Source organism: Ursus americanus, chromosome 21, assembly GCF_024610735.1.
Source record: "Ursus americanus isolate L20-20 chromosome 21, mUrsAme1.1.p, whole genome shotgun sequence".
In the NCBI taxonomy this organism is placed as follows: Eukaryota; Metazoa; Chordata; class Mammalia; order Carnivora; family Ursidae; genus Ursus; species Ursus americanus.
Window position 1 is genome coordinate 43,968,396 of NC_142147.1, and position 20,884 is coordinate 43,989,279.

The following is a 20,884-nucleotide window of genomic DNA, read 5'->3' on the forward strand; positions in this document are numbered from 1 at the left end:
AGAACTTCATCACGGCCGAGGAGCTGCGGAGAGAGCTGCCCCCGGACCAGGCTGAGTACTGCATCGCACGCATGGCGCCCTATCAGGGCCCCGACGCTGTGCCCGGCGCCCTCGACTACAAGTCCTTCTCGACAGCCCTGTACGGCGAGAGTGACCTGTGAGGCCCCCCGCTGGAGAAACCCTGACCGAACGCCCCCCTCCTCACAGCCTCCAGGAGGGGCTGGGGGAGCCCTCTGCCCTTCTCCCTGCTGTGGGGCCTCCCAGGTCCTATTCCTCTGACTCTGTATCTATGCAAAGCACTCTGTCAGTCTTTTCGGGGGGGGGGTGGGCAGGGAGGGGCTGGGGCAGGCTCTCTCCTCTCTCTTCGTCGGTCGGCCCCCTCTCCCTGGATAGGGGTGAGGGAGAGTTCGGGGTCAGCGCTTCTGGTCTGGTAAATATATATGATGTGTTGTTTTGTTTTTTAACTATGTGGAGGGGAAAGTGGATTCCCACAGCAAAACAGGTCACCTCCAGGCCCTAGGAATGCCCCCCACACCTCATCCCTCCTTTGCCCGCCCCTCCCTCCGCCCCCCCACGAGGTTCCTTCAAGGCCTCCCACATCCAGGCCAAAGCCCTATGTGCCTTGTCCAGGAACTGCCCGGGCCTGTGATGGGCCCAGCAAAGGGCGACACAGCTGCCCGCCAGGAAAGAGGACCCCGCCCCCCCTTCTTCCCTCTACCCCCCACCACTTGCGATTGCCAGATGAAGGGGTGCAGCTCAGCACCCCCCTTTTCTGCAACAGGAATAGGGTTGGGCAGACCAGCCTCTCACCCCCAGCCGGCCCCACATCTTGCTTTGTCCGGACATGTGTATCTCTCAGATTTTCTAAGGACCAAAAAAACAAAACAAAACAAAACAAAAAAAAAAACACAAAACAACAAAAACAAAAAATCCACAAAAAAAAAAAATCCTATAAAAAAAGGAATTAAAAACTTTCAGAGAATTACTATTTACTTTATTAACTTACGGATTTATTATATAAATATATATTCACCTAGCAACATATCCTTGCCGCCTCTTGCTCTCATAATGAAGACATAGCTGATTTGCTGCCCTCCCCACTCCCAGCCCCTTACTGATTTTTCTCTGTTGTCTGTCGTTGGGCATGGGTCTCTGGGGACCCTCCTGAGGTGGAGGGTGGGCTGCTGGCCTGGCTGCCTGTTAGTTGATGGGTTTTGCTCCCTTCCCTCCCCCCCCTTTTGAGTTTATTCTGATTTTTTTTTTTTTCTCGGTTTCTGGATAAACCACCCTTCTGGGGACAGGATAATAAAACATGTAATATTTTTAAGAAGGATTCCTTCAGTGTTCTCTCTTTTTCTCTCCCCGTCTGTGTTCTCCACCTCCTAAGGAGAGTCACGGGAGAACCTCTTCCCAGAGCAAGGCTGGGCCTGGGAGATCCCTGTCCCCCTGAGTGTTTAAACATGACGCACCCGCTCTAGGCCAGGCACTGTTCCCAGTGCTAACTCGTGTGGCCTGCACAAGAAGTGCTGTGACCGTCCCTGTTCTATAGGTGAGGAGGGGTGCAGGGACCTGCCTGGCCTCACCCCGCTGTGGAGTGGTGAGGCCAGACATCACCCCGCGCCGGCTGGCTCCCAGGGATGCTCCGAACCGCTGCTTAGCATCGGCCCCACGTGCCAGGCAGAGAGGCAGAGGGGTCGGTGTGGCGCAGACGCCCTCCCTGCGGAACAGACCCCGGGCCGGGCCGGGCAAGGAGGAAAGCGGGCTCCTGGCAGCGCTGCCTCCTCCAGCGCAGGTACTCTGTGCAGAGGTCCTAAGAGAAGGTGGCTACCTCCAACCACTGGGGGAGAGAAGACCGCCGGCTTGATGCAGGGGCCTCCCGGGACTCCTGCCTGGCCACCTGAGCCACCCCCTAGCCCAACTCACCTGTCTGCGGGTTAGGCAGATGACGCCCTCGCCTCCATCCAGGTGCCGGCTGCAGTGGCCTGTGCAGAGTGGGTGGGTTGAGCTCACCCCCCCCCCGGGGGTGTGGGAGACTCCCTGCCCTCTCCCCCACACCAGGGCAGTGCTCACGGAAGATGCAGGTGAGCTGGGCCACACAGGACACGAAGCGCTCGAAGTCTACCCGCAGACGGCTGTCCCGGTAGCGGCTCGTGAGGGCCTGGGTCAGCTGGTTGTTCAGGTGGAAACCTAGGGCGAGCCGCGTGTGAGCCCCAGCCCAGCTCCCTGGGGGAGACACGCGCTACCCCGGGGCGGGGGGCTGTTCCCACCCCTTAGATCCCAGCTGTGTACCACGGAGCAGCTCCCTTCACTTCTCTGTGCTCGTCTTTGCACGTGACAGCCCTGACCCCAGAAGGCTGTGGGAAGCCGGTAGATGGGGAGCTTAGAATGGCATCTGGCACAGAACGACTACAGGCCCGCTTTAGTATTCCTTTAAATTCTGGCTAATTTCTGTGAACAGACACTGGAGAAATTTCCTTGCAGCCAAACATTTTTGTCAGTGCCACATGGAGTCCGTTTCTTCACATCACAGATGATTGCTAAACCTCAGAAATCACCTCTGACGGGAAATCTCAATAGGCTTCAAAAGCCAAACACAATGGCTCCTCCTTCCCCCGCGTGTCCAGATAAACAGTTCGAGGACAATGTCAGGCTTCCACCACCTCCTAAAACCCATCTATGCCCCTGTTGTGTGGCCTCATTCATTGAACGGATCTTTGTCTAGTCTGTGCCTCGTTGAAGGTGCTGGGGGCCAGCCCGGAGCCCGAAGGCCCTCCTTGGCAGGGTGACCTCCCACTGTCCCTCTGGCCTTCATCTGCCTGGAGTCTGGGGTGGGCAGGAAGCCCTCAGCTGCCCCCTCAGATTCAGCTTCCTCTGACCACTCTGCATCGCCTGCTGCGGGGTCCCGCCCGGGATCCTCCGGTATTCGGGAAATCCCTCACCTGATTGAGTAGGTCCTGGTGACCGTGACCTCCTGGCTACCCCTCCCCAGGGCCTAGTGGCCTGCGCAGACCACACCTCATCTGCCCCTCCTCCCTTCCTACACCTGGACCTCGTGCTCCGTCTTGCCTCCCTTGCACCTGCTGTTCCTCTGCCCTGAACACTCCTGCTCCTCCCACCCTGCCCCCTTCAGGGAGCCCTCTCCCAGCCCCCTGCTCTTCTCACCGCCCTCCTGTGGCTCCCTCTGCCTACCCGGTCCCCACCATGACCCCTCTGAGTTTTCCTTGTCTTTGGTGGCTCTGGCTGCCCACAAGCCGTGGGAGGGAAGGGAAGGGTCTCAGGCCACCGGGGAATCCCCAGCACCAGCCAGCCCGGCCAGGAGCAGAGCTGGTGTTTGGGGAACACAGGCGCTGCAGAGCATGGCTGAGTGGGAGCAGGTCATTTTTCTTGCCGATTCCCCCACCCTGATCCTGCCCACCAGTTCCAGGGGTCTCTCGAGCCTGCTTCCTGCTGGTCCAGTCTCTGGTACTTGCTCGGTACCCAGCATGACCTTTCCTTTGCTGTTGGCTCCTGATGCTGCACCCGTCTCACCCTCCTTCCTCTCATACATATTAAAAAAAAAAAAAAAATTTTTTTTTTTAAAGAGTCTAGGTACTCGTGAGACCTCATGGGCTTTATACTGCCTCTCTCCACTGATCTTTCATATCTTTTTTTTTTTTTTAAGATTTTATTTATTTATTTGACAGAGATAGAGACAGCCAGCGAGAGAGGGAACACAAGCAGGGGGAGTGGGAGAGGAAGAAGCAGGCTCACAGCAGAGGAGCCTGATGTGGGGCTCGATCCCATAACGCCGGGATCACGCCCTGAGCCGAAGGCAGACGCTTAACCGCTGTGCCACCCAGGCGCCCCTGATCTTTCATTTCTGACCACCTCCTCCTGCAGCCACACTGGCCCCTTGAAGCTGTTCCAGCAGGGCCCATGCTCTCACCTCAGGGCCTTTGCACTGGCTGTTCCTTCTGTCTAGACTGCACCTGACCTCTGTCTCCAGCCACACACACCATCCCCCACGTACACACCTGCTTTCTCTTCCCGCCATAGTGTGTATCACCATCTGACCCAGATGTTCTACTTGTCTGTCGTCTGTCTGCACCACGAGTACGCCAGCCCCCGCCCCCAGGGCACTTTCTCAGTCTTGTGCCTAGACTAATGCCAGGAACGTTCACCAGGCGCCCAGTAACCCCGATGAGCGGTGCCAACCTTCCATCCATCCTCGCTGTCTCGCCTCTGCTTCTGTCCACCTGGGACTCCATTTCTGTCTATGTGACACACCTCCCAACATTCTGACTCCATCTCTCCCTAGACTTCCCGAAACCTTTCCCCGGGCCCCGTGGGCTCCATTCTGCGGGCTCCTCCCAGGCACCCAGTGTAGTAGCCATTTTATATGGAGGCTCAAGGAGGTGGCCTGCCCAGGATCCCCCAGGGAGGAAGTCAGTAGAGGCAGGATTCCATCCCAAGCTCATGGGAATCCAGTCCCTTTTACCACAGTGCCCTGGGGACTGGGGCCTCTCAGACACCAGCTCCCAGGCTCTGCCCATCTTCCCCTTCCAGGAGGCCCCACTCCCTCTCCCAAGGGTATCCAGTCCTGGCCAATAGCTGGTAACAAACTACAGTCTGGGCTTTGTGGATGGCCACCAGTGAGCAGCCAGCCAGGCCTGCAAGAGTACGGAGGGTGGGAGGGGAGCAGATCCCGCCACGCAACAGCTCCCAGCATACCTGCCGCATTCAGCGCCAGCCTCAGCTCATAGGAGTTCATGGTTCCAGAGGAGTCCTCATCAAACTTGTCAAATGTGGCCTGGGCCAGGAGGTATAGGTCAGTCCCAGCCCCCGGGCCCCCATGCACCCTGAAAAGGGCTGAAAGGAGGCCTCAGAGGCCAGTCAGCCTGGGTTCCCATCCCAGCTCCCTTTCTTCCTGGCTTGGTGCCCTGGGCAAGCAGCTTTACCTCTCTGAAGCTGTTTCAGTCTGTAAAATGGGAGTAATAGTAACAGCTATTATATATATTATATATAATAGGGTTATGAGGACAAGTTGACATTCTACCCACAGGGGGCTTCGTGAGGGCTCAGCAAACAGCGAGTATAGGGAGGCCTTGGACCATTTCCTCCTCCCAGGGATCCAGAACAGTGGAAATTAATGCCTTCCACTAGCAAAGGCCTCTCAGAGGAGAGGTGACTTGCCTGAGGTCAGCCAGCCAGAAAGGGGCTGAACCAGAAGCTAGGATTTCAACCCGGGACCAGAACGGGCACTTTCCATCCCTGAGCTATTAGTGCCCCTAGAGGGGCCACAGAAGGACAGAAGGGGCAAGGACATCCCAGCCAGATCCTCCAAGGTATGATGGGGCCCGCGTTCTCCTTCTCCTGAGTCAGCCCACAGAGCACCCATGTCCTTATTCGTAAAAGTGCCTTGCCATCCAGGAGGAGGTCGCCCCAGCAACTCCCCCGACCTTACCTGCCACTCCAGGAGATGGCCCCAGAGCTGCTGGAGGTGTTGCAGGGTGAGGCTCTGTCCGTTCTGGGGATGGAGCATCTGTTAAAATCAGTGTCTCTAGAAGGGGGACAGAGGCCCCAACATCCCCACCCTCCCTACCCAGGCACTGCCCCCTTCATATACCCCAAAACAGCGCAGCAGCTGCTCACAGGTCCTGAGCCCGATCTCTCCAGGGGTCCGGGCGCGGGCCCTGGCTACAGGAAACAAAAAAAAACCCCGGTACTTACTGCGTGCTGGCCGTCACTGTAAGTGCTAGGGACTACACTATCCCCACTGCAGGAACTGAGGCACAGGGAGCCAAGGGACCGCTGGTAACTAGCAGAGCAGGGATCTGAACCCAGCCAAGGGGGTTCCAAGTCCCCTCATGGCAGCTACACTCCCTGTCTGCCTTAGGGGAAGAGGGGGAGCTTATGAGCGGCCGTGGCTGTGGCCTTGGCCACTAGTCCTGACACAGGACCCACATGTGGGAAGAAACTGTCAGGCTGAGTCCAGGGCTCCCGAGGCCTGACTCCCAGCAGCATCATGGATTAACACACCTAGGGGGCGCCATGGGGTCCACCCCGGCCCCAACTCACCAGGCTCCAAGGCAATGCTTAATAAGGTCTGGAGCTGAGAGGCACTGAGTGCTTCCTCCTGGTCAGGGAGAGAGCCAGTGGTGAGGCCATTCACTTAGGCAGCCATTCAACACAGCTCAGCGCTGGCCCCAAGAGCATGCTGGGCGGTGCTGGGGGCACAGCAGAGAGAGAGCTTACGGTCCAGGGGGAGAGAGAGACCTGTCCCAGAGCGGTCAGGGCGGCAGGGGGAAGCACTGGGCTGTGGGAGTCCACAGCCGGCATGCAGCTGACCAGCCTGGGAAAGAAACCGGAGAGCTGCCAGTGAAGGGCACAGGAGAAAGACTCCTTAGCCAGGGCAGGGGACCTGAAGAGACAGAAGGCGGTCCACGCAGACGTACAGACAGGGCAAAGGCCCTGAGGCAGGGACCAGCTAGCTGTGAGCATTTTGAGAGTAGAGAGTCAGGAGATTTAAGCACAGGGAGAAACTAAAGCAAAAGGAGACCCCCAGGATGAGGAAGGGGTCCCAGGGGAGGGGTGGGCCCCCTTAGCCCTGGTCCCGCCCCCTCACCTCTCCTGCCAGCTCCTGAAACAGCTGCTCCAGCCCCAGCTCCAGGGGAACGTAGGGCACCTGTGAGGCGGGAGGAGTTCAGCGCTGGCCGAGAGGACCCCCGCCCCGCCGCGCCCCCTTCCGGTGGCCCCGCACCATGAGGGCGTGCAGGTCGGCGCTGATGACGTCATCGATCTCCCTGCCAAGGACACAACGGAAGCGGGGGAGTCGGGGTGGTGGGGGCGGGGCCCTGGGCCCCTCCCCGCGTGGGTCCCGGGGAGCGTGGCGGGGGGAGGGGGTCCCGGGGCTCTGGCCGGCCCGGGGAGCCCCGAGGGGCGGGTCTGGGTGCCCCCGGCTCACACGGCGGTGTGGCGGCGCTCGGAGAAGACGCGCAGCGTGAAGTCGGCCTCGTCGCCGGCGCGGGCGGCGCTGGGCACCACCAGGTAGTGGCCGGGGCGCAGGCGGCAGCGGCGGCTCACGTCGCGGCGGGCGCAGAAGGGCGAGCGGTCGGCGCGCCGCAGGCCCGGCAGGAGCTCACGGCTGCGCGGGGAGTCCCACAGGCCCAGCAGCTGCGGGCCAGGGCGGCTGAGCCCCGCCGGCCCCCCCGCAACCGCCGGCCCCCCGCCCGCGTGCCGGCCCCCCGCCCGCGCCCCTGGGGCAGGCGGCGGCCCGGGTGACCCTGCGATCCGGGGGCCCAGCTGAGACCCACCTCCTCTGGGATCTGTGAGAAGGAAGAGCAAGGCGAGTCAGAGCCCGCGGGGGCGGCGGCCACCCTTCAGAGCCCCCTCCACACCTTGGCTTTTCTTCGCATTCCACCCCCACCCCTCGTCAAGCCCCTGCCCCTCCGGCCCCTGTCCGACCCGCTCCCGTGTGCCCTCAAGGACCTTCCCTGCTCCTCGCGCCTCTCCTCCTTTTCCCTCATTCCCCTCTGCCCTGCTGACTGACCCCGGCCCTCTGGGCACCCTCCCGACCTCAGTCTTCCCCTGACCGCCGCCATTCCCCCAGCTCTCTCCCCTGTCTCCGACCCCCGGCCCTCCGTGGCTCCCTGGTCCCTGCGGCTCCTGCTAGGCCGAGGGGTCCCACCTGGAACACGTGGAAGCCCACGGTGAGGTACGTGAGGCCCTGGGCCCTCAGGCGCCGCCGGTTGCGCTGGATGAGTGACAGAAGGACAGTGCACTTGGGGATGCGCCCCCCCCTCGCAGGGCCCCACGCTCCTGCGGCCCCCCAGCCCCCCCAGGGCCCCTCCTCATCGTCATCCTCCTCGTCAGGCTCCAGCAGCGTCAGTCGGAACTGGGGGTTGGTCCAGAAGGTTTCTGGCAGAGAAGAAATGGAGTTACCCGGCCTGCCACAGCCCACCCTCCCTGGCTCCCCTCTCGGGGGGCGGCGCCCTCCAGGCCTCACCCGCGCCAGGCTGGCTACCGCCGGAGTTGAAGCCGCGTACCCAGCGGCCTTGGAAGGTGTGGATGTGCCAGCTGCCTCCAGCCGGGCTGGGGCCCAGCACCTCTGGGCTCAGCGAGCAGATCTGGACCGTGTTGAAGTGGCGGAGGAAGTCCCTCAGCTCCATCCTGCACAGGGGCCAGTGGTTGGACCCTCCCAGGGGTGCCAGGGACCCCCAAATCACAAACCCCTCCACATTCCTTAAACAGCGCCCAGTACCCCTCAGTCCGCCAAATAGTAGTGACCCCCAGATTGCAGAGCCCTCCAGCTCCCCCAGATTTCTCCAGATCCCCTGGAGATCTGGCCTTCAGCCCCCAAATATCAAGACCCTCACCCTCGGACTCTCAATTGCCAACAAACATCCTTCAGCCCCTCAGTGTTATCAAATCTACAGAAATGGCCCAGATGGCACCAAGCCCCCCAGTTGTCCTATGTATTACCCATTACCCACCCCCTTCAACCCTCTGAAGCCTCCCAGTTCCCCTAATATTACTAATTCTTCTTTGACTCCCCCAAATAGAACACAACCCCAAAGTTACCACCATAGGGACAGTTTCTCGCTATGAACTTGTCCCCTGTCCCTTCAAGCAGGCCTCGCCCCCCTCCCCGCTCCCCTTTGGCCTGGCGCCAGTCCAGAGGCAGGGCTGAGACCCTGGGCTACTCACCAGAACTCACCATCCTCCTTTTTCACCAGCAGGGCATCTCTCCACTCTGTGGGCAGCGCGTCCCAGCGCGGGCAGCTAGGGAGACGGGGGTGTGAGGGCCGGGCGGTTGGGTCCGAGCGCCCCACCCCCCTCCCCAGATCCATCCCACCTGTCGCTCCAGGCCCCGGTCCACTCCACACGGCCCCACGGGTTCCGAAGCCGCAGCAGCCGCACCTTGGTGAAGCCCAGGGTCACCTGAAGGCGGCATCATCAGTGGGGGCTTGGCGCCGGGACAGCCCTGCAGCCCACTCACGGGGGACCCTCACCTTGTACGTGCCTGTGACGGAGTACGCGTGTCCCTTCACCAGCCCGTCTTCTGTGCGGTACTCGCCCCGATCACTCTGGGCAGGGGACAGGGGACAGGGAGGCCACGGTGGGGCTCAAGCAAGTGGCTGCTCCTCCCTGCCCCTCACCCCCCACCCCGGCCTCCTGCCACCAGTGCGCCCGACTGAATGACACAGGGCTCCAAGAGCGCCTAGGATTGGTGAGTGAAGACGAGAGAGGAAGACGAAGACAAGACAAAAATACATGGAGAGGACAGAGAGAGGTACAGACCAGGCGGACCCACTGAAAGAGACAGAGAAACATGAAGGACGGGGAGTAACCGAGCACAGGATTAAGCAAAGAACGAGTGAGGGAATTAGACCAACTCAGTGAATGACCGAGTAGTGCTTAGGTCACTGATGAATGCATGACTCAGGTTGAGCCCATGAGCATCAATCCTCGGCTTTTTGCTGAAATTCTAAGAGCCTTTGCCATTTTTTTTTTTTAAGGCACTGGGGGTGACAGGAGGGACCTGCAGCTGTGGGGTCCCCTTTTGTGCCCGTGAAGGGAACGCCTGCCTGAGAGCGAAGCTAACCCAGAACCAGAAATAGAAAAACACATTCTCCGCATCTGCTAAGCACCTGGATTCAGCTGTGCCTGAAGCTTGTGTAGCAAGGAGAGCAAATACGTTGCCTTTTGACTTGCTCGAGTTTGATGGGTGAGGGAGACTAGCCAACAGTGAACACAGAGAGAAGAATGCAGGCCGCCTCCTCGCTCCAGCCCCGACTGCGCTCTGGCCCTGGCGGGGGTCTCCATGCGCGGCTGACTCTCTCACCAGGGCGGTGGCGCCCACGAGGGACTCCTTGGCCAGGGCATGGCGCACGGCAGAGAAGAGGCCTGGGGTATCTTGCCTCAGGTAGAGCACCTCACCCACGCCGCCTGTGAAGTCCACGAAAGCCTCATTCATGTGGCCGCCTCGCATCACCTCATAGGAGCCGTGGAGCCTGTGGCCGGTGTGGGGTGGGAATGGCTGAGGCATGTACAAGCATCTCACACACACACCCTGGGACCTGGGGGCCTCTGTCCCGGGGTCGGGGGAGCCCAGGGACTATCCTGGACCTTTGCAGACTCCCGAGGTGGGCTGTGGTTCATGCTGGAAGCCCTCGGAAATCAGGCCTGTGGTCCCTGGGCCACTAGGACTGTGGCATTTGGGGGACCATAGGACAGCTCTGTCAGAATTCCGGGCATCCCGGGGGGCTATGTCTGAACCTCTGAGTCTCTGGGAGATGTCATGTCAGCTTTGGGGGTGATCTCTATGGGGCTTGTCAGGGATTTCAGAGCCACGGGATGGAGAAAAGCAAAGATTGAGGGTTCCAGGGATTACATTCAATATCTGGGAGATGGGGGGCGCCTGGCTGGCTCAGTCAGTGAAGCATCTGCCTTCAGCTCAGGTCAGGATCTCAGGGTCCTGGGATCGAGCCCCGCTTCGGTCTCTCTGCTCAGCTCAGGGGGAGTCTGCTTCTCCCTCTCCTCCCCCCCACCACTTGTGCTCTCTCTTCCCCTCGAATAAATAAAATCTTTAAAAATTTTGGGGAGGTGCTTTGGGTTTCTCAATGGATCAGGAGAGATCTTCTGAGATTACAGGTCCCCCAAGGGGGTAAATCTTAGATTCAGGGGCTCTGGGGCCTGAGAGATGAGATTTCAGGCTCCTTAGGGATTGTAAGTGTTGGTGGGTCTCTAGGAACGTTTTGTGTGGAATGTCGACAGAGGGAGGTATTTATAATTTGGAGGGAGGCCTTCAGGGGATGGTGTGACATTAGGGTCCTGGGTGCTGTGACTTGGTTTGGGACCCTTGGCAGGGTGTCTACAGGATCGCAGATGTTGGGGGTCTCTGGGGTTCCCTTGTGGCTGGGGAGGTGTGCCAGGGTCCTTACTTGGCATAGGCCTTCTCCAGGAGCGGGGCCCAGAACTCGTTCCGCTGATGTGAGCGCACGAACATCAGCTTCCCCTCACGCACGGGCAGCCTGTCGTCCACCACGACGTCCACCCAGCGGCCAAACTGCCAGAGCTGGTGGGAGGAGGGCAGGGCCCAGGCTCGGCTTCCAACCCCCAACCGTGCCTGGACCCCATCCTCTGACCCCCACCCAGCCCTGCCGTACCAGTCCGATAATTACAGCCCCACGGGGACAGTGTCAATTATGAGATCCGTGGCACCATGGGGGAAACTGAGGCACGCACGACCCGAGGAACTGAGCTTTACCTGGAAGTGGAAGACACCCGCGTAGCCATCTTGGAAACCCTGTCCAGGCGGGACCACCCGGCACAGGAGTCGGGGATACAAAGTGAGGGAAGCAGCGGCCGCAAGAAACCAGCAGTTACCTGGGAGGAAAGGTGAGGACAGGGTGAGGGTGGAAAGAGGGAGACTGAGCTGTAGGGAGCCTGAGGGGTGGGTCCAGGGGCCGAGCTGCAGGGCCCCAGCCACAGCCTGCCAGATCTGGCCTTACCTAGGCGCCCCTGACACACGTCTGTTCGGCTCATGTCCTCACAGATGAACTGGGGCTCGGCGCAAAACTCCTGGGGGGCATGGGGGATTGCAGGCCTCAGCCAGGAAAGGGAGGGAAGGAGCGACTGAGAGGTCCAATGCCTGGGTCCCCTCCTGCCCTCACTGCTCCAGAGTAATGAGCACCTCCAACCCCAGAAGAGGCTTGTAAAGCCTGTGGGCAGGCATCTGGGTCTCCCCAGACCCAGCAATCGGAATTCCCAGCCCTCCTCCTCATATCCAGCCACCCCCCCCAGCCCCCTCCTCCCTCAGGCCCAGGGGCCCAGCCCCCCCCAGTCCCCTCCTCCCTCAGACCAGACGCCCAGCCCCCCCAGTTCCCTCCTCCCTCAGACCAGGAGTCCAGCCCCCCCACAGACCCTCCTCCCTCAGACCAGAAGCCCAGCCCCCCCACAGCCCCCTCCTCCCTTAGACCAGAAGCCCAGCCCCCCCCCAGTCCCCTCCTCCCTCAGACCAGACGCCCAGCCCCCCCAGTTCCCTCCTCCCTCAGACCAGGAGTCCAGCCCCCCCACAGACCCTCCTCCCTCAGACCAGAAGCCCAGCCCCCCCCACAGCCCCCTCCTCCCTCAGACCAGAAGCCCAGCCCTCCCACAGCCCCCTCCTCCCTCATTCCGGGAGTCCAGCACCCCCACAGCCCCCTGCCATACATTACATGGGGTCTCATCCATTCCACCCCTTTCGCCTTCTCGGAGTCCGGCCCCAGCTCATCATAGCCAAGGGCATCAGGGCCAGCAGGGAAGTAGGGATCTCGGAATAGGATCCCCTCATCCAGGCAGGCTGCTCGGATGGCCTCATATCTCTGGCCCCGAAAGGGCTTCGGCCCTCTGGTTCCAGGCCCTGCCTCTTCGTCCACCAGCTGGATGGTGACCTGCCTGCTGCCACACGCCATCTGGACACTCTGGGCTCACAGGCTGGCCCCAGGCTCTTTAACCTCCTGACTCACAGGGGTGGGGCTTGCCCTCCATCTGAGCCCCGATGGGGGTCTTTAGGCTGCAAAGAGCCTTACTTGTTAATACTAATTGATGGTTTGGGGTGCCATGGAGCAAGGGACGCCTCTTCGGTGGTTTCCTCCCCAGGGCGTGGGGCCTTCAGTTGTGGCCAGGGTAGCAGCTTAATGGGCTTGGCCAACAGCAAGAGGGAAGGCGGGCAGAGCTGAGGGAGGACCGGCTGCCCCTGTGAGAGCACCTGGAAGGAGGTCAGTGTGGGGGTGTGTTTCTGCCATCTTGCCTCTGCTGGTCCCTCTGTGGGGCTGGGGGGGGGCAGTGGGGGGCAGGGCGGCACGTTTACCCTGCATCTCCATCTCTCTTTGTCTCTCTGTCTGCCAGTTTCTCTCTGCCATCGTGTCTCTCTTCTGTCTTGGCCTCACTCTCTGTCCATCTCTTGAGTCTCCTTTTGTCTTCCTTGGGTGTGTTTTGGGTTTTGTCGCTCTGTGTCCCTCTGTCTCCATCCCTCTCTCTGTATCTGTGTGTCTGTCTCTCCCTGCACCTTCTGTCTTGTGCGTGCCTCCCTGTCCATCCCTCTGCCCCGTAGCTTCTCAGTGCCCCGCACCAGTCCCCCGGGGCCCGTCCGGCTCACTGCTCCTGAGCCGGGACCCTGTCTCCCCCTTCCCCGAGGGGGAGGCAGACAGCATTCTGCTTGCCCCACACAGGGCTGACTGTGGAGAGTCCACTCTGCACCCACCTGCCCTGGGTTGGGAGCCAGGCCCACCAGTGACCGTGGCCCCCGACCCAACTCCCACGCAGCTCAGGGTCCAGTGGAGCAGTGTGTCCCCCAGAGAAAGCCGGAGCCGTTGGAAAAAAGGTTCTGAGAGGCCAGTAACACACCAGTCTGGGTCCCAGCAGTCTTCCATTCTCAGGGGGGTGTCGCCTGCATGGGCGGAACCTTGTCACCTCTGTGGCAAGAGAGCCCTTAGTCCTCTGGTGCCCTTCCCTCCAAATGGACGAACAAATATCGTCTGAGCCCCCGGCTGTGTGGCCTCCAGAAAGGGGTTATAAACCAAGATGTCTTCCTGTACAATTGTCGAAGCCACGCCCTCACCCCCACACCCGCCACGTGAGGCAGGTGACAGGTGACTGTGGTTTGGAGCTCCGACCACAGTAGGAGCTGAAGGGCCAGGGTTCAAATCTAGGCTCTGCCACTTCGCACAGTGTGTCTTGGGCAAGTCACTTAAGCGCTCTGTGCCTCAGTTTCCTCATCTCTACAGTGGGAGCAATCACAGAACCAACCTCAGCAGGCTGTCGTGCGACTCGAACAAGCTGATGTGTGGGACATGTTCAGAGCAGCACAGGACACATAGTAGGTGCTCAGTAAACATGAGCTGCTCTTACTATGTCTGAGGCCCCATCCACAGTCACCTGTCACCTCTGGCTGCTGCTTCTGCCATTTTAACAGCCACTTCTGCCACCCCACTCTTCACGTTTCCCACCTAGCGAGGTCACAGCCCTCTCCCCTGTATCGGGCATTGAATAAAACCTGCCTGACATCTCGCAGTGGGTAGGAAACAACCACCTGTGATTCCAGACCATTCCACTGCCACCTGCCCGGCCCTTCCTGGCCTTCGTCTGCAGGTCCCTGCCGGCTGCTGCTCGTCCTAGCTCCCCAGCGCCTGCCTTGTTGCAGGGCTCTGGTCACGCCCCACAAACAAGAGTTCTCTTGATGGTCGCTCCCTGCCTCAGGCCTTACATCCAGGGTCCCAAATCTGCCTGCCGTCCTGGGCCAACCTAAGAAAAACGCATCGATGCCGCTGTAGTAGAAGTCTGTTGCTTTGTGAGCCCATCGTCCCCTACCTCTCCTTCTGGAATCAGCACCCTCTTTATGTTTTGGGGATCCACGGGCCTGTTATTCTCTCTCAAGCCCTGTGGCTCCGGGAGGGCTGGCCCCGCCCCCTGGCTCTAGGAACCAGCCAATCAGAAACACAGTCCTGACCACGCCCCCTCCCCGTTCATCTCCGGGGATGCAGGGCGGGGCCTCTTTACCTGGGACCTCTAAACTGGTGGGATGGAAACTCCGAGTAGCCAGACTTAACCTTGAACCTGGGCCACCTTGTCGGGAGACCCGGCCTGAGAATGAGGACCGCGCTGAGCGAAGCAGCGCCAGGCCACGCGGAGGGAAAGATTCCCATGAGCATAAAGTCCTTCAATCCGGATGCGCTTGAAAGCAGACTTTTACATTGAAGGAGCCAACAAATTCTGCTCCTCTCTTTTTCCCAGTTTTAATTTCCATTTGTCTTTGTCACTAGCAACCAAAAGAAACCTTCCCGATTTGGCTGGCATGACTTCTGCAAGCGTGCACCTGCCGGAATGTCCGGACATCAATTCCCTATGGAGTAGGGGAGCCCGCACAGCCCCGGAGTAAGGGATCGGGTGCGAGTTTACTCTGTGTCTACCCCTGCCTCCTCACCTAAGCCGCAAGCTATAAAGTGTTCCTGCTTCACCAAGTTAAGCCTGCACCCGAGCCATTAAAAAAAATCTTCCTAAAACACTATCACGAGGGGGCACCTGGGTGGCTCAGTCAGCTGAGAGGCAGACTTTTTTTTATTAAAGATTTTATCCACTTATTTGACAGAGAAAAACAGTGAGAGAGGGAACACAAGCAGGTAGAGTGGGAGAGGGAGAAGCAGGCTCCCCGCTGAGCAGGGCACCCGATGTGGGCCTCGATCCCAGGACACTGGGATCACGCCCTGAGCCGAAGGCAGACACTTAACCAACCGAGCCAGCCAGGCGCCCCCTCCCTCAGTAAATATTTCAAAACATTTCTCCATAAGATAAGAACTCTTAGGGGCACCTGGGTGGCTCAGCCGGTGAAGCGTCTGCCTCCAACTCAGGTCATGATCCCAGGGTCCACGGATCGAGCTCCGCATCAGGCTGTTTGCTAAGGGGGGAGCCTGCCTCTCCCTCTGCCCGCCACTCCCCCTGCTTGTGTGCTCGCTCGCTCTCTCACAAATAAAATCTTGAAGAAAAGACAAAGCAAGCCTCAGAAGGATACCCACAGGATAATACTATTCACTAAAAAAGTACTTTGTTATGGAAAATTGAAAACATCAACAAAAGTAGACAGAACGGTATGTGAACCCCACATCCCCATCAGCCAGCTTCAGTGATGATGAACTCCTGGAAATCCAGCTTCACTCATCCCCCACCCCCACGCCCATGCCGCCCCTCTTGTATAGATTTGAAGCAAATCCCAGACTTCCTTTCACTCCCTCAGTAAATATTTCTTTTTGAGAAGCAGAGGCAGAGGGAGAAGCAAACTCCCCGCTGAGCAGGGAGCCCAACGCGAGACTCTATCCCAGGACCCCGGGATCACACCCTGGGCCGAAGGCAGACGCTCCACGACTGAGCCACCCATGCACCCCTGAGCGGCAGACTCTTGATTTCAGCTCAGGTCATGATCTCGGGGTTGTGGGATCGAGCCCCACATCGGGCTACAGGCTCAGCGGGGAGTCTGTTTCTCTGTCTCCCTCTGCCCCTCCCCATCTCCCCTCCTTCACTCTTGTGCATTCTCTCTCTCTCAAACAAATAAGTTTTTAAAAAATCAAACACTATCATGAAGATGCAAAGCCCCACCCCCAGCGACAGCAGATATGTCACACAGGTAACAAATAGATGCTTGCTGTTTACAGGGCGCTTTGCCCCATGCCCCATGCTGGGCGCTTCACAAATACCTGCTTTAGTCTACACGTGAACCGTGAGAAGGACCTCAGTGGCCCCAGTGGCTGCAGGAAGTGCCCTGGCTGGGGCAGACCTTTCTGTCCAAGTGCTGGGCCCGCACAGTCCCAGGGCAGGGGGTCAGCATGGCTAGGTCCTGGCGAGGTCCCTTCCAGGCTGGCCAACGGCTGCCTTCGCGCTGCACCTTCCCCGGGTGTTGGGAGCAAGCCAGCTCCGCTTTCTCTTCCTCTTCTTACAGGGCCACGAATCCCATCTTGAGCGGGAGGAGAGATCCCACCCTCAAGGTCTCATCTGAACCTCCTCACCTCTTTAAAGACCCCACCCCTTAATGCCATCCTATGGGGGGTTAAAGCTTCAACAGAGGAATTCTGGAGGGGCACAAACATAGTCCACAGCAAGCGGTAAGGTTTACAAAGGAGAAAGCTGAGCGCACGGAGGAGCGTGGCGCTTTCCCTGCCCTCTCACGGTTACAGAAGCAGGGCTAGAATCGGATGTCGGGTTAACCGATTAGACTACATTGTCTCTCCGACGATTAGTATTCAGAATGTGTAAAGAGCTCCGCTAGACAAACCACAGGTGACTCAGTAGAAAATGGGCAGAGGACACGAATAAGCAATCACCGAATCCGTGTCCGACCACCTGCCCCTAATCAAGACCACCTGAAATGCCGGCCCGCCCACTACATTAGGAAGAAAGTTCAGAAGCCTGAAGATCAAGTGTCGCAGGGATGGGCCGTACCGGCCACGCTGATGCAACGCGGTCACTGGGTGCACTTGGGAAGACGCCCTGGCACTCCTCGCTAGACGCCGACCCCGTGACACAGCCATTCCGCTCCCAGTCACGTGTGTACTAAAGAAATGCACAGGGCGCGTGGGCGGCTCAGGCAGTGAAGCATTGTCTTCGGCTCAGGTCCTGATCCTGGGGTCCTGAGATCGAGTCCCGCATCGGGCTTCTTGCTCAGAAGGGAGATTGCTTCTCCCTCCGCCTGCCGCTCCCCCTGCTTGTGCTCCCTGACAAATAAAATCTTAAAGACAAAGCAAGCCTCAGAAGGATACCCACAGGATAATACTATTCACTAAAAAAAGTACTTTGTTATGGAAAATTGAAAACATCAACAAAAGTAGACAGACCAGTATGTGAACCCCACATCCCCATCAGCCAGCTTCAGTGATGAAGAACTCCTGGAAATCCAGCTTCACTCATGCCCCACCCCCACGCCCACACCACCCCCTCTTGTATAGATTTGAAGCAAATCCCAGACTTCCTTTCATTCCCTCAGTAACTATTTTTTTTTTTTGAGAGGCAGAGGCATAGGAAGAAGCAGACTTCCTGCTGAGCAGGGAGCCCCTGAGGGGCTGGGTCAGGACCCAGACACTTAACTGACTTTTTTGAGTCAGGACCCAGACGCTTAACTGACTGAGCCACCCAGGTGCCCCTCCCTCAGTAAATATTTCAAAACATTTCTCTAAAAGGTAAGAACTCTCAGGGGCACCTGCGAGGCTCAGTTGGTTAAGTGATGGCCTTTGGCTCAGGTCATGATCACAGGGTCCTGGGATCAAGCCCCACATCAGGGTCGCTGCTCAGCAGGGAGTCTGCTTCTCCTTCTCCTTCTGCCTGCCGCACCCCTTGCTTGTGCTCTCTTTTCTCTATCAAATAGATAAAATCTTTTTTTAAAAAAGATAAAAACTCTTAACACTGTAACCCAAATACCATTGTCACATCAAGAAAATTAACAATAATTCCTTACTATCACCAAATTTCCAGTTGATATGCACATTTCTGTCTCATGAATGTCATCAAATTGTTAGAAATTTTTTTGAGCCAGGACCCAAATAAGATGGATTTACTGCAATTGATTGATGTGTCTCTTAAATCTCTTTTAATCTACAAGTTCCTTCTTTCAACTCTTTTTTTCCCTTACAATTTTTGGCTGAACACCTCGATTGTCCTGGAGACTTTGCCAAGGTCCGGGTGTGGCTGATGTACCCTCTGGTGGCATTTCCCATGTACTTCTGTCTCCTGTAATCCCTGTAATTGGGCATGAAATCTAGATGCTTATCGGTTGCAGGCTCCGTTTTTTGGCAAATGACACCCTCGGAGGTGTTTGGCTTTTCCATCTGGTTGTCTCTGCATTTGTGATGCTTAGCAGCAGGCGTCCGCTGCCTACGAGTGCTGATGCCAGATGGGGATTGCAAAATGGTGACACTCTACTTCCGTCATTTCATTTTCCTGTGGTAGCTGGAATATGATATAAAAGACACTTCCCCTTATCTGCTGAGGTACAGTTCCTAAAAGAGAGACAGGGACCGCCTGGGTGGCTCAGTCTTAACCAACTGCCTTTGGCTCAGGTCCTGGGATCAAGCCCCTAGTGGAGTCCAGCTCCTTGCTCAGCGGGGAGCCTGCTTCTCCCTCTCCCTCTGCTTCTCCCTTTGCCCCTCCCCTCCCGCTGCCCGCCCGCAGCTTATGTGCACTCTCTCTAGTGTGCTCTCTGTCTGTCTTTCAAATAAATAAATAAAATCTTTGAAAAAAATTAAAAAAAAAAATAAAAGAGAGACAGGATGCTTCCTTGATTCTTTCTTTTTATTTACCAGTTTTTAGAGCATTTTTAAAAAATATTCTTACAGTTGTCATAATTCCTTTTGAGAGGTTCTGCTGTAGCGAATTACTGAGTAGTGAGGTTGTGTGAGGGGAAAGCCCCCCTCCGATTCTTGGCAGCCCCCGGTACCTCCCCCAAAGGACTGCTATGTGAACATGCTCCACCGGCTTCCGTCAGTTAGCACCCAGGTGAGTGTGCTGGGGAACGAAGCCCACACCGAGGGAAGCAGAGCCGAGACTTGCCCGGCCTAGACTTGCTAGAGACAAAGCCGTCACCGACGTGACTCATAGCAGGCAACGACAAGGATGGCCTCCCAACCTGTCTTGTAAGTCTGACGAAGTCCCAGCAGGCTGTGTCCTTCCAGGTGCTCTGAAGTCACCTTTCATGAAAGGTTCATTTGAGGTGCACCCGACCACATCCTTGAGGAGCCTATTCGATTAGCCTTATGGCCAGGGTCAGGCAACCAGAGCCCTTCTGGAGTCACTGAGTGATCACAGGATCATTTACAACTCATGCTTTGGCCACCATTCCTGAAGGGGAGCAGTGAGGGTTCACCGATTCTCATACGCTGCTCAAACGACAGTGGGAAGTATCTGAAATATTATAGTCAACATTGCATGTTACCAATTTCACCAGCAACAGCCCATTTTTAACACACATTATGCTAATTTTTTAAAAGATTTTTGTATTTATTTTGAAGAGAGAGAGAGAACACGCATGCGCTCACGTGCTCGAGGGAGGGGGGAGGAGCAGAGGGAGAGGGAGGAGAATCTCCCGCAGACTCCCACACCGGCTGATCTCACAACCCTGAGATCACGTTCTGAGCCAAAACCAAGACTCAAATCGATTGAGCCACCCAAGCACCCCCATAATTTTTTTAAAGTAAACTCTGTGTCCAACATGGGGCTTGAACTCACGACCCAAGAGCCGGATGCTCTACTAACTGAGCCAGCAACGTGCCCCCACTAAGCTAATTATAAATGAGCCCTTCAATATACAAGTGAAAACTCACTTCCTTTTATTTTTTTCTTAAGTAGGCTCCACGCCCAGCACGGAGCCCAACGCAGGGCTTGAACTCATGACCCTGAGATCAAGACCTGAGCTGAGATCCAGAATCGGTTAACACACTTACCCAACTGAGCCACCCAGGCGCCCCCCCAAACCCATTTCTAACATTCATCATGCTAATGAATGAAGTCGCTCGTGCTTCTCAAAGGTGACTAGTTGAAGCCCTTCTAGTAATTGCCTGTTCGGCTTTTCATCAGAGGCTGGCAGACTATTCTGGAAGTGTGTCTTCCAGCTTAAGCCGCCTGAGGGGCCCCTGGACTGCCCCTAATGCCTCACATACTTGTATCATCCTGTGTCTTAGGTTGAGGTCCCTAGAAACAGACCCACAGACAAAGGCCTGCGCGCAGAAGGGCTATTGTGGGGTGACCTCAGGCGACACCCCCCCCAAAAGGAAGTGAAGGAGCAGAATTGGGTTGAGGGTAAAGGTGACACACAACGTGGTTGAGACAGGCCTCACACAGTGCTATGAGGAGATTTGGAGCTGGGGTGGCCGCGCAGGTTGTCTCTAGTGCAAGCAAAGCGGTCAGGGCTTTGGACCCCAGTTAGCATCCGGCCACTGGCATGGGCCACGCCCTGAGAAGAGCATGACATTAGGTAAGGCTGTTCTCGGTGACACAGGGCATGTCCAGGGAGGGCCACAGCCACGAGACGCAGCAGCTCAAAGCCCAGCATTTCCTAGTTCTGTCCACTGAGGGGGCCCATAGGGGGGACTTCTCCATAGGTTTGTGATTATTTCAAAATCAGAACGAATAGTAATGAAACACAATTGCATTGATTATAGATCGGGCTGGTCTTTGTCCTCTCCGTGCTACTTTGGCGGCCTCGTAGAGGCCAAATACTGAGAAAGGAGAGGCAAAGAATAATAATAAAACCTGAAATTGTATCAACAAAAACTGGAATGAGTTACAGGGGAGAAAGAGTAATTATATCATCCCCCTCGTATTACCTGGAGAGAATTAACAGATAACATTTAATTCTTGACATTGTTAATTAAGTAACCACAGGTTC

At 57.4% G+C, this 20,884-nt stretch overlaps 2 protein-coding genes across 5 annotated transcripts in view; one reads left to right on the top strand and one right to left on the bottom strand.

The window, feature by feature from the left end:
- Positions 1–1,333, top strand: part of ACTN4 (actinin alpha 4) — a 70,798-nt gene extending 69,465 nt beyond the window's left edge. For all 4 annotated transcript variants that reach the window (XM_087870752.1, XM_045785833.2, XM_087870751.1 and 1 more), the window contains one exon: positions 3–1,333. In XM_087870752.1, coding sequence (XP_087726878.1) covers positions 3–161 — 159 coding nt within the window. In that variant the 3' untranslated portion in view covers positions 162–1,333. The remainder of the gene's footprint in view (positions 1–2) is intronic.
- Positions 830–12,434, bottom strand: CAPN12 (calpain 12). Its single transcript, XM_045807945.2, has 21 exons — positions 12,198–12,434; positions 11,493–11,562; positions 11,249–11,427; positions 10,923–11,056; positions 9,824–9,992; positions 8,991–9,065; positions 8,834–8,919; positions 8,686–8,760; positions 7,985–8,148; positions 7,667–7,896; positions 7,293–7,304; positions 6,944–7,152; positions 6,740–6,782; positions 6,605–6,664; positions 6,058–6,115; positions 5,606–5,676; positions 5,444–5,506; positions 4,711–4,789; positions 2,071–2,187; positions 1,924–1,982; positions 830–1,837 (listed from the first exon to the last, which is right to left on the bottom strand). The coding sequence occupies exons 1-21, from the start codon at positions 12,432–12,434 to the stop codon at positions 1,811–1,813; spliced, it is 2,217 nt and encodes a 738-aa protein (XP_045663901.2). The 3' UTR covers positions 830–1,810.
- Positions 12,435–20,884: the final 8,450 nt, after the last annotated feature.